The sequence below is a fragment of the Perca fluviatilis genome, chromosome 2 (assembly GCF_010015445.1).
Source record: "Perca fluviatilis chromosome 2, GENO_Pfluv_1.0, whole genome shotgun sequence".
NCBI classification, from domain to species: Eukaryota; Metazoa; Chordata; class Actinopteri; order Perciformes; family Percidae; genus Perca; species Perca fluviatilis.
In genome coordinates this window covers 24407974-24421350 of record NC_053113.1, presented here as the reverse complement: position 1 = coordinate 24421350, position 13377 = coordinate 24407974, and the positions used below count along the sequence as shown (strand labels likewise).

General features: G+C 40.0%; 1 protein-coding gene across 2 annotated transcripts in view; it reads right to left on the bottom strand.

The window, feature by feature from the left end:
* zbbx (zinc finger, B-box domain containing) overlaps nucleotides 1-3110 on the bottom strand; it is a 53486-nt gene extending 50376 nt beyond the window's left edge. For both annotated transcript variants that reach the window (XM_039792173.1, XM_039792182.1), the window contains exons 1-3: nucleotides 2962-3110; nucleotides 1968-2101; nucleotides 1393-1506 (exon numbers count right to left, since the gene is read on the bottom strand). In XM_039792173.1, the coding sequence (XP_039648107.1) occupies nucleotides 1393-1506; nucleotides 1968-2032 (179 nt within the window). In that variant the 5' untranslated portion in view covers nucleotides 2033-2101; nucleotides 2962-3110. The remainder of the gene's footprint in view (nucleotides 1-1392; nucleotides 1507-1967; nucleotides 2102-2961) is intronic.
* Nucleotides 3111-13377: the final 10267 nt, after the last annotated feature.

Sequence of the window (13377 nt, the reverse complement as noted above, 5' to 3'; positions counted from 1 at the left end):
TTTATATAGGCCTAATTGTATTTTAATTTTATCTTAGAAGTTATCTGTTGTAGTTATGGCTGATACTGGGGCAGCACCATCACAGGAAAAAAGAAGGAAATTAAACGAAGAACAACTAAAAGCTAAAAGGGGAAAGTGACAGATGACGGGCAAAATCCGAGTCACACTCGGTCGGGCTTTCAACACAATAGACAATAACGGGATTGTAAATAATTGGCCCTCAGGTATTTAATATGTCTATTTCATTCATAAAATAACTTTAGATTGCGCGATGTGGTTGTACTTCAGCAGCCAACATTAAATTACGGCCCCCTTCCATTTAGCACGGACGTTTTATTCCTTTAAATCCGTGTTTGTGTTGTCCTACTATTTTCTTTTCTTTTGTTCCCCTGTACCTGTGTGAAGCGTCCGTGGGTTTCATGAAATGCTCTATATAAATCAAAGTTATTACTACGTTGGTTGCTGCAACAATCTCTTAATGTTTTAGCTCGTGACACAGTGACAGGGATAACCGGTTTAGCTCACAATACATGCAAAGCAGGCTAAGTTACCGTATGCAACACTTGAAATGCAACAATGCATCTGTAACGTATTCTCTTATTGTAAATTAAAGATTTTCTGTCTGAGCAAAACATTCATCGCAACTATATGACCTCCCGGTAACGCTAATTCAGTAATACAGTGGGCAATACAGCACCGTAAAGATCTTTACGACAGCAGGTGTGGTAAAAACAGTAGCACTTTTGTCCAAAGCGGCAGCTAGAAGCAACACAAAATGAAAGTTACAAATAGCTACTTTAAGTGAAACAAATGTGTCAGTGCTGTGTGAGGAATCTTAGTTAGATCCCACTGTGACCAAGATAATCGTCCAATTCTAGTATTAGCACATGCCAAATGAAATATTGTATATATTCCAGTACTCAGTTTGATGGGAATCAGGCATGTAGTTGTTGAGATATCTTGTTCTGGGTTAAAGTGTTGGGAAGTCAGACAGACTTGTTACCCTGTTGCTGTAGGGGTTTACAACATAAAATCTCACACGTGTGGAACAGCAACAAACTAATAACACAGATATTTCACGGAATGGAGCGCAGACAACATTGGCAGTAAAATGATCTGTGCAGTAAGTTGAAACTTGATTCGGGAATATGAATCCCTCCCTTTTGTGTTTTCTGTAACCGCTGCTGCAGCCCATCTTGCACATACTTATTCACTATCCTCTCTTCCTCTCTCACGGACTGTTTAAGTCACATTATCTCCTTCTTCTGTGTTCTACTGTTTTACTTCAATTCTCACGTTACCACTTCAGTCTGCCCATCTCTCCTCCTCGTCACCTCGACCTCCTCTTTCTCCCCATTTTTCTAGTGCACTAACTATAACACTGATACTCACCCTCTTTCCTCCTTCTCTTTACTCATGCTCTCTTTCAGCTCTTGCAGTTTGTCCTCCATCTCTTTGCTTTCCTGGGCCAGAGTCACCGTCTCCATGTGCAGTTCTTGCAGGTTCCTATGGCGACACACACACACACACACACACACACACACTCACATATGTGCAATCAACAATGAATCATACAAATGACCTATTCCGTCAGATTGGACTTTCATCAATATGTTGAATTCATCTACTGCACTAGCAGATCCCTGTTGCCATGACTGATCAACACTTTAATCAATTAGTCACTGGATCAGGGTACCACCAAGCCAGACATCAATTCAGGCAATTACTTGTTGGGAAATGAGAAACTCTGTAGGAGATTGGACTCATTTTGCATTGGTCATTATGAAGAAAACAAATACACTGCACTGAAAACTATCAGAATCCAGGTCACAAGGTTTATCTTGCCTGAAACGGCATTTTGTGAAAAAGTAATTCTGTGGGCAGAATTTTAATGGAAATAGTATAGCAGCCATGTAACCCTAATGGGCTTCTACCAAATGCACATCATTGATCTTATCTCATCTTACCTGGCATTGAGCTTGACGGATTTGGCCTTGTTGTTAGGAAGCACCACAAAGTCATTTAAATTCATGTCTCTTGTTTCTGAGATCTCAGGTATTCCTCGTGCGTCTTCCACTGTGCTTTTTACAAAGAGTCTCTTCTGCAATAAAAACCAACAGTAATGGCATAAAACTGGATATCACGCTGGGCCCAGGCTAAATCACACACTGCCATAAATGAATACTGCTGCAATGAAATGAACAAAATAGCAGGCACAGATTTGCTCAAATGTATAAGAGGCAGTTAAAACAAGCAATCTTGTGTGTTTAAAATTGTATCTGGCAGACTTATATGCTTGACAAATGGTTGGCAACTCTGTTAGGCAGTAAAAGCCAATTAAGGAAATTAGCCAGTAAGGCAGATAATATATTGTTATACAGTAATAGGAAGGCAGCCACACCTGCAAGCAACTGAGCTGATTGCAAAGTGAAATTAGGTGGAGGTGAATAGCTACTGTAAGTTTTGCTCAAGTTGGCTAACCTCTTAACAAAGACATTGACATTTCACCTGCTAGTACCCTATATGAAACCTTTGCCCACCAGACTGTTGCTAGTAGAGCTGAAATCATAACCTTAATGAACGCAGCTCGCATGACAGCTACGTAAAAAACCCTAAAAACACCCTTTCTAAAAAAGGTCTGTACAGACTGTACAGACATTTTTTAGAAAGGGTGTTTTTACGGTAAACGGTATAAAGTTAGAGCTAGCTTAAACGTTGCAAACGACGTTTTATTAACAGGGAGGAGTCAGTGTAAATATGCACTTGACTGAAGCTAGTTAATGGTGGTGACTCACCTCAAATGTTTAAGCAACGGTATAACGTTGGAAAGGTCACAAGAATTGAATTGAAAGCAAGTAGCTAGCGTAACGTTAACGTTACACGTGAAGCTAACTGGGGATTGCGTCGGTAAGGACGTTAACTTGACACACTGCTGAGAATACTAGCTATAGCTAAACTTACCTTACGCTTTCCGTGACTCTTCTTGGTTTACCAGCGTGTGATAGCACAATCTTTTCACCTTTCTATTCACTTTATAGTCATGGAATTAAAACTAACAAAACAATTCACGATTGTATGCCATGCATGTTCCAGTCTCTGTGATCACAGGATGTTTGTGTTGGGCTGTCGTTACTATGGCAACCAACGCCTTTCTCGCGATAGCCCAGCAGCTGGTTGGGTTTGTATGGTTTTACTTTTTGTTTGTTGTTGTGAACTTTTCTCTGCCTGAATTTGTTGATTCATCTTCAACTTTTTAAATAATCAGTTTAGTATGCCTTTGTTTGTTATGGGAATAAACATCGGATTCAAAGACATCAATACCCCTATTGCCTCAGTAATCATGGGCAGCGGGAATTCCTTCTAATTAAAATCCTGACAGCATCAAGATAAATATTATAGCTCTGATTAGAGCTTTGAACCCTGGTTTTTCCAACAGACTTTCATGATGACAAGCATTAGAGATCAGAAGCAAAATAAATCCCCATTTGCCCCATAAGATAGTCGACATGTGTTAGAATAAGAGTGAAGGATACAATGTGTAGGCTGTGTGCCACAAGAGTGCTTGCCGCTATGTTTGTTTTTCTACAGGAATAAAGCTGGGCCACCATGTATCAGTTTATTATATAAATGTAAACTGTCAAATACACAAATGCAGAGGAATCTCGATTCTTCAACAGTCAAAATGCCATACATATAGGGGAACTCATTTAAATCAATACAAAGGCCTATACCAACAACATCATTTCTTAAAAGTACACCTCTGAGTACACCTCAAGACACCTTTGCAAACCGTATCTAGCGAAGTAACATTATCTTTTGGAAATAATTTATATTTTTTATAGTGGAAAATTATTCTTCTCTAATAATTCCAATTATTTATTATTATATTTGTGTGATGTTCTTGCATACACGCAGATGTGCCTATAGCGAAAACTCAAACAGACCCAGAGGCTCTGTTTGTGCATGCATGAGTCTATCTCTCTTTGCCATAACAGTGCAGCCAGTCAGTCATCCATCCAGCCCTCATCTGTATTCTAGGACAAAAGAAACTTACTGATGGTATATGCAAAAGCAGTCCTCTACAGCAGACAATGGCCCTTACTTTTTTCAATGTCTTTCAATGCCTCCCTACCAAACCACAGGACAATTATGACTAAACAAGCAAGAACAAACCTCCACCTCATTCCTAAATCCTGCTTTCTCTCTCTCTCTCTTCCTCTCCTTTTGTCTGTCTCTCGCTCTCTCTCTTCCTACATTGTTGGTGTATGACCTATTGCCCCTGCCATCAGGGAAGTGTGAGTGTATGACTTAGTGAGCGTGCCTGTGTGTGTGTGTGAGTGTGGATGGTCATTTAGGGTCCTGACCCTCCAGCTGGATTCTGTCTCTGCTGCTAAACAGTGACTCTCGCTCCCTCTCTCTCTCTCTCTTAGCTCTGCCCGCATAGACAGCTGGGCCTGCAGTAGAATACCGATGAGCAGAGAGAGAAGGAGTGAGGGAGCGGGGGATATAGAAATGAGGGGGTGGGGGGGTGGGGAGAGGTTGGGAAGGGGGCATATAGCAAGAGGCCAGAAGGCACATGGAAAAGCAATGCAAGTGAAAGATCAAGAGAACAAGAACAAGAGAGCAACAGAAGGCATTAAAAGAGGGGTACAACAGCAGAGCAGTTACAGAAAAAGGACAAGCGGTGTGCTGTGAAATGTCAGGGCTATTTAATTCATTAGGAGGCAATCATTATGATGCTGTACTGAATGTCATCTGCTGGGTTAAACCTTCCTCTGCGGCCTCATGCTGGATATATATTGACTGTTTGGCAGTGGTTGGAAACCTTTTAACAATGACAGAGTGGCAGCAACAAGAACAGAGAGAAAGGAAGGAGAGAGAAAGTCGTCAGCCAGCCAGAATCAACAGCAGTTTTGTGACTCCTGCACAGGGGGGTTGTAGATAATCCTGGGAGTATATTGACGAAATAATAGAGAAATTGTTAAATAACCTTGAAAAAGGTGGTTGGGAGATTTAACACATTCATCCACCTACTTGTTCTTGCTCAGAGTCACAGGGGGATGGAGACTATCCCTGCACGGACAAATGGCAGGAAAGCAGGTCACCTGTCCATCATAGGATTAAGACTAGGCAAACACATTTATGCTGCAATTTCAATCTTCTAGTTCACCTGATCTGCAAGTCTTTGGGGGGAAACCAGAGCAAGCAACAGAAATACAGGGAAAACATTCAAAGATAAACAGCTGGCCTATGATCCAGGAGCTTCTTGGTTTGACTGTCAGGTAACAACATTTACCAATGTGTAACCATGTGCTGCCACTTATTGAAAATTAACGGTAGGGAAATAATTTAGCCTAATACTAATTGGATCCTGACCTGAATTTATCGTACAAAATCAAACTGAAGTGCTCTGAATCAAAAGGAATGTGTGATGTACTGTACTTGAAGTCAACTCAACTAAGTGAAGTGAGGCAGCGTGAGGAATCAGTGATACTAGCAAGTCAAATAATTACGCCAACCAAAACAACGAGAAGAAAAGGTATACGAGGAAGAAAGACTTGCAGAATTTGATGCAGTAAACGAAAAACAAATAATAGTACCAATCTGGCAACTAAATGGCCAGCTACTTCATAAGCCGCCAAGACTAAGAAATCTCAGAACAGCCATAGCGCCATGCAGCACAGCCTTTAGAAATCTGTGATATCTGAAAAAGAGAGAAGTTGTGTATTTGAATGTGTAATGTATAGAATTTTAAAAAAGTGAATACTGTACATGTTTCAATGTGATACCTACCTGATGAAGCTGAGCAGGGATGAGAAAGTGATAACCCTAATGGCTTAAAGTGATCCTACGAGACTATAGCAAACAACAGTAACACACATCCCAACAAACATCTCTTTAAGCCATAATACATTCCTAATAAAGCAATAGTATTCAAATGTAAGAGAGATTTCTGCCTCCACCCCAGTACAATTGGATATTTTTCACAGCAGACATTTGGACATGTCACAGTAGGAAAAGAATAGGTATAATTAATTACATTAATTATGGCTGAATTCCATTTACTTGCTTGCTTACTGCGATATTTAAATGATACAGAGCCATCATTAACCCTTGTGTTGTCTTCCCGTCGACCGAGTAGGCCGGGTCAACCCTTTTTTTTTGACTCTTTTCTTTTTTTTTTTTTGCTTTTCCTGCACTTTTTTTCACTACCACCAGATTCACCACTATCATCAACTTATTACCACTAGTTTTACAAAAAAAAATTAATTCATGGTAAATTAACCTCATTTATATGCAATTATATCTCATTTTTGAGTTAAGAAAAAAGCTGAAATTATGAATTACTGTATTTCGACAAATAGCTACAATTGAGTGGATAACAACAGACTGTCAAAGTTAAGTCAGGATACTGTTTAGAAACCATTTCATTGTTTTTTCAAATGCTATAACATTTAATAAAACACCCAAAATTTTATGAAAGTAGTGATCTGACCCTTCATTTTACTCGAGAAGAGCGTTGTATGAAACAACGCATGTTATTTTTGGGCAATTCGCTTGAAAGAAAACCCAAATTTTGGATGTAGAAACTTTGAAAACGGGTCAAATTTGACCGAAGGACAACAGGAGGGTTAACAGTAACTTCCACCGGTGCTTTTTCTGCTATGACAAGTAAAAATGTCTGCTGTAAAAGTGGCCTATGGAGGTACCTAGCATTTTATTTGTGGTGCTCACAGCATTGAAGAATTACTGCTGAGGTTCTTCTCAGTGAAAAATCTCTATCAGGCCAAGACTGTGAAGAGAGGTACTCAGTGGACATACCAGTTTAAACAGATGTGAGCTATATAATGAGAGAGGGTAGAGAGGCGAGAGCAGAGAATGAGTTTCAGTGCTATCACTGGATATATGAGTGACAGAGAAAGGAATAAAACACACGACAATCCACTGCCTATTAAGACAGCAGCAGAGAAAAAAAGTATTTGACAGAGAGCCTGACCAACACACTTAGGAGGTGACTGTATGGATTGAGAGGTAGATAGGAAATTAGAGATGAAGAACAAGAGTGGAGTGAGAGAGAGTAAGCGATAAAGACAGTTGCAGTATGAGTGAAAGAAAATAAAAAGAGCGACGGAGAGACGAGAACATCGAGGTGTCAGGAACTGATGGCCAGCCAGTCACTGGATGTCACTGAAAAAGAGAGGTAATGAGAGCTCTGGTGGAGGGGAGAGGGGCCAGAGGGCTGGCGAAAAAAGGGCAAGTGAGAAATTGAGAGGTTGAGTATGGGAGGGAAGAAGGGAGGGAGGAAGAGGGTGGTGGGGCCACCAGGGAACGCGCGTGAGTGGCTCTTCATCATGTGGTTGATGCCTCGGTGCCACAGCCTCAGATACTCACACACATAACTCAGACAACTACATACATCGAGATCACGCACATCAGTCAAAGCTCAGATGAGCATCTGACAGTTAGTGGGGCTTAAGACTGGTTGAAGGCAGGCAGTGATTGTACTGATGACCCCGTTGATCAGCTGATAAAATAAAAGACAGACAGACCGGAAGATGGTGAAATTAAAGGGAGAAAGAAAGAAAGACAGGTAATGACTGGAAAACAGGCAAGGAAGGTGTGTAGAAAATGAATGTAGAGTTTTGGAGGTTACAGTAAATCACAATCCTCCATTGGACGATGATGAATTGCTTATTTTGGCTTGGGTGGAAGGTTCGACAGGAGCACTGACTTGTCTCGTTAAAGGTCGAAATAAAATTATGTCATTCCTTTTTTTTTTTACCCCATTCTATTACATCCAACTCTAGGAAAGGTATTGAGTGTGACAGTAACTGCTGCGTAGGAATCTGGGTCAGACATGACGTTTAATAACCAGGGAACAAGCTGATACTGTTTGATCACATCAGCCTATTCTGCCATGGATTATAAAGACAAATGGTGGCACAAACAAGATTTAGAATAGACAATTTTCCCTCCAATGTCTGTAAAACAATGTGCGTGGGAGCACAGGTAAAATAAAACTCCAATACCTTTCACTGCTGGAATTTTTTCTTCTGCTTGATCTCTCTTGCCCACCCTCTCTTTTTCTCGCTCACACAAACACAAACAGATTTTTTGCAGGTACACGCACACACCTGCACATAAGCGCACGCACACACAGTCACAGTGGTCTGCCAGTGAGCTGCACCTCTACTGCCATCTAGAGCTTATATGTGGAACATGTTCTGGATTGATTGCACTACAGTGAGGAGAGCTGTGGTCGGGTGGTCACCATGCCGTAGAAGTGCTCATATACTTCTGAGGATGTGATCTGCACAATATATCACAAATGACATGTAATTTGTTTCCCACTTGTTTGTCACAAACACATTCATAACTTACAAACCTAAAGTGCAGCAGTGTGGTGAGCATTAAAGAAAACGTGTTAAAATCAATCATGTTTGTTTCTTCTTTGGTGTCTAGGTCTATGCCTCAATGACTGTGTGTGTGTGTGTGTGTGTGTGTGTGTGTGTGTGTGTGTGTGTGTGTGTGTGTGTGTGTGTGTGTGTGTGTTTGTGTGTATGTATGTGTGTGTGTGTGTGTGTGTCAGAGGGCAGCGTGCAACTTCTGTGTGAGACTATGAGCACTTTGTACAAACACCTGTGTTTGTTTAATTGTATCTGATGTGACTGTTTGTACCTGTCAGTTTGTGTTTTGTGTGGATAAAGCAGTTTGCACTGTTCACTCCTGTGTTTTTTTTGTAACTCTGATAAGAGGGTTTTTTACGGTGGCCGGGAAGTGCAATGCAACATTACAAAGAATGAAACACTTTTACAAAGCTTGAGACAAATTTACATTTTGGAAAACAAATTTACATTTTGGAAAACAAATTTACATTTTAGAAAAAATTATTTAAGAACATTTTAGAAAAAAAAATTTTAAATAATGAAAACAAATTTAAAAAACAATTATTTGAAAAACAAAATTACATTTTGGAAAACAAAATAACATTTTAGAAAACAAATTTACATTTTTAGAAACAAATTTACATTTTAGAAAACAAATTAACAAGATGCAAAACACTTTTACCAGTCCGAAACAAATTTACAAATGACAGATTCTTCACGGAAGGGAATGTACCACATACCGGAAGTGATGAGGTGTTGTTGGGTGTGCGAGTCAATTTGTGTTGTTGTGGGGAGTATATGGCGTGAATGAAGTTTATGGTGACTTTACGTGTGGTCGGTGTTTGGAGTTTTTATATGACGCGGACCTGACCGAAACACAGGAAGCATGTCGACAGCCGCGGCCGGATCGGAAGCTACAGCAGGGGGCAGCTGAGTCCGTCTGCAGCTGCAGGACCTGGAGCTCACTGCCCATTCCCTGGGAGAGCCAAAACCGACACCACGCAGCTGGAGACCCAGGCCGTATTGCTGGGCCCGCTGGAGGGAAGGGAAGCCCGGGAGAATCAGATCCAGGACTGAACGGAGCGGACTGTCACAGCCTGCTGAAGTTTAAATCACAGGTTTCCTAAAGGGAGTCTGGCGGGACTCGGACTGTGGACCAGCGAAACCACGACTTAAAGTCTCGTTAAATAAATAAATACATGCAGAAATAAATGAATCATTAGTGGGGGAGTGAGCCTGGACATTTCAGTCTGTTTAAACTTCACTTTGAAGCAGAACCTCTTAGTTCAGAAGGGTGAAGTTTCCGTTTGTACTCATATCTGTGAACTGATTATAATAAATATTCTTTGTATTAACACATTAATTAGTCTCTTTGTCTTTTTGTTTAAAAAACTAGAACATCACATGAGATTTTGACGATTTATAGTGATTTTATTTCCGTTAGACCTTTGCCTACATTGACGCTGATGCATTAAGGGACGGCCCATAGACAGTATATATAGGCAGTGCCTCCCTGTTCCAAGATGGCGGCTCTATTGACGCATTCGATCCATAACTGCCGTAGTCAAGGCGACATGTATACAAAACCTCATCACTTCCGGTATGTGGTACATTCCCTTTCCGTGAAGAATCTGTCATTTGTAAATTTGTTTCGGGACTGGTAAAAGTGTTTTGCATCTTGTTAATTTGTTTTCGAAAATGTAAATTTGTTTTCGAAAATGTTATTTTGTTTTCCAAAATGTAAATTTGTTTTCTAAAATGTAAATTTGTTTTCGAAAATGTTATTTTGTTTTCCAAAATGTAAATTTGTTTTCTAAAATGTTATTTTGTTTTCCAAAATGTAAATTTGTTTTCTAAAATGTTATTTTGTTTTCCAAAATGTAAATTTGTTTTCCAAAATGTAAATTTGTTTTCTAAAATGTAAATTTGTTTTCTAAAATGTTATTTTGTTTTCCAAAATGTAAATTTGTTTTCTAAAATGTTATTTTGTTTTCCAAAATGTAAATTTGTTTTCCAAAATGTTATTTTGTTTTCCAAAATGTAAAAGTGTTTCATTCTTTGTAATGTTGCATTGCACTTCCCGGCCACCGTAGTTTTTTAATAGGGGATCTTGTAAATATACTACAGTAGGCTACTGTAGACAGAGAAATATTCAGATTGTGTATACGCACAAAAAGCAATAGCATTACCCTCACCTGTACCAAGCACACAGCTTACAACTCAAACCTGTTCCAAGCACCATAACTAACTAACCACAACACCATCCATTTTAAAAGAGCACTAGGTTAGCATTAGCATAAGTTTAGACTTTTTACCTCAGTCAAATTTGTCTGAATTATGTTGAAGAAACAGTTCAACGTTTTAGAAAAGGCAACACTTACTGTACTTGCTCGCTTACCAAGAGTTATCATGGCGATTAAATAGCCTAGCTTATCTTAGTTTAACTTAGCATACAATAATGGAAGCAGGTGGAAATAGCTAACCTGGTTATGTCCAAAGTTCAAAAGTCCACCTACCAGTGCCTCTAAAGTTCACTACCACTTTGTATCTTATTTGTTTAATTTGAATACAAACATAATTATGAAAACATCAATTTGTGGTGTAAAGAGGAGATACATGGTGTAAATAATTATTGACATTGTGACAGTTTATCTGTCATTTGCCAAGAAATACTTGCAGCACGTAACTTCCGGTAAAATTGCAAACTCGTTTTATGCTAAGCTAATCACCTCCAGGTTCCAGCTCCATACTAAACACACAAACATGAGAGTGGTATCATCTAACTTTCTGCAAGAAAGGGTGATGTATTTCTCAAAATGTCTATTCTTAACTATTTCTTTAAGGACCAACAAAATCAGTTTCATTAGTGAAACATGTAGATAAATAATGCATAACGGCCATTAAAGTCATCTCTTTCACCAGCTCACAGGCCATAATCAAGCCTTCCCTTTCCTACCTCTGCCACGTCAAACACTGAGGCATTAACTACTGTTTTGTGGTGGCAAATGGTATTTAATTAGCTGTGTTGATCTGTGTTCATTTATCCAGCCCCCAACAGTAAACATTCCAGATTTTTAGTTAATCATCACTGTATCAGGCCACACCACCTGCTGATACTGATTATCTATGGATTACTGGCCATCTAAACACATCTTTCACCATGTGTGCAAAACACACACACACACACACACACACACACACACACACACAAACAGTACATACATGCACACAGAGACACAGCACTTGGGATGGACAGTTTCTGTCATCGCAGCACTTTCCCAAACAGGCTGTGATTAAACAGCAGCTTAGAGCGCTTTAATTTCATGGAAGAACAGACAGCGAGAGAGGGAGCGATGGAGAGAAAGGGGGGGAGGGGGGGGGGGGGCTACAGATACATGGACAGGGGGAAAGAAGAAGGGGGTTGTGGACTGATAGGAACAGAGGGAATGAAACAAGCAGCAGCCAGAGAGTAGATTGAAAGGAATGATGGTAGGAAGATGAGAAAGAAAAAGTGAGACACAGTTTAAGAGGTAGATTACTTAGGCAGAGAAAGGCAGCAATGATAGACAGGATATGGGGGAAAGAAGGAGGCCACAGAGGGGTGTAAGGGCACAAGGCCACAGAAGGAAGGAGATAAGAAAGAAAGTGAGAGAGATATATATATAAAGAGATATCTGAGAGCTTGTCCAGAATTTAAAAAACCTTGAACAGGAGGTGAGGAGAGGTTGGAACAGATATTCGCTGCAGGCAAGTGGAGGGCTTCAATATTTATTCACATCAAAAATTTTAATCCCGGCTAAAATCTGTGAATACTGCATATTTGTGATTTGTTTTATGTTCCGTCACACAACATGCTTTCTCTTCTTATCTCTCTCTCTACACATGCACGCACCCTATAATACTTTGATGAATGGAAAGAGGAGGGAGATTATTAGGGGATGTCAGCTATAGGGATGTGACCACAGGGCCAAACTGTCACACCATGTTCTGAGCCAACACACGAGTGAGCAGGTGTGCAGGGAGAGCCTATAGCAAATGAAAGGAGGTAAGCCACCAGCCTGGAGCTGTTTAAGTGTGTGTGTGCATGTGTGTGTGTGTGTGTGTGTGTGTATTTGGTGGAGCATTTCTCCAATTTCAAATGCGCTATTCTATAGATTTCCACACTGAAGTGGTTCAGTCAAAGGGGTTTTAGCATTCAGAAAAGACAATGTGGACTATGCAGAGGATGCATGCGCATGCACACGCGCACGCACACGCGCGCGCACACACACACGCACACACACACACACACACACACATAACAGGCTTTTTAAAATGCAGGGCTTTATAATATATGTTAAAGTACTCAGAAATCCATTTGCTTTGAAGAGCTCACTGTGGCCTTAAGGAGAACTGGGCAGTAGCTAGCTATGGTACCAGAATAGTAATAATATATGAATATTTATGCCACATTCTCTATTCTGAACTGCCTATAGATGGCACGGGACCTTTACTGCTGGAAGTTTGAGTGCCGGCTACTTATGTGTGTGGAGCGAGATTGTGCAAAGAATATGGATACTTGAGTTTCTGTACATGCACGCTACACCTTACCCAGAATTCATGTTTCATTAGATACATTAGATGTTTCGCTAATCTAAGGATAACTATCAACATCAAACCCTAGTTTACAGGCTATCTAACTGCTGAGTTTTTCTAACTTTTAATCTTTTATATTTTCAATATTCTACAACTACTGAGGTTAATTTGGCTGTGTAACAATGTTTGAAAATGTTTCTGCAAATTAGATGAGAAGGTCAACACTGTCTCCTGGCGAGTGGAGACCGAAATAAAAATAAAAATCAGGAAAAAATACCACAAAAGTGTGCAGATGTGCAGATGGGTGTGGAGGTCATTAGCTTATGTAGATAATATTAGGCCTGAGTGTGTGTCAGGCTGCTTGCTAATGAACTTCGGGTGGACATGAAACATCTCTCTTCATCATCTTAACTCT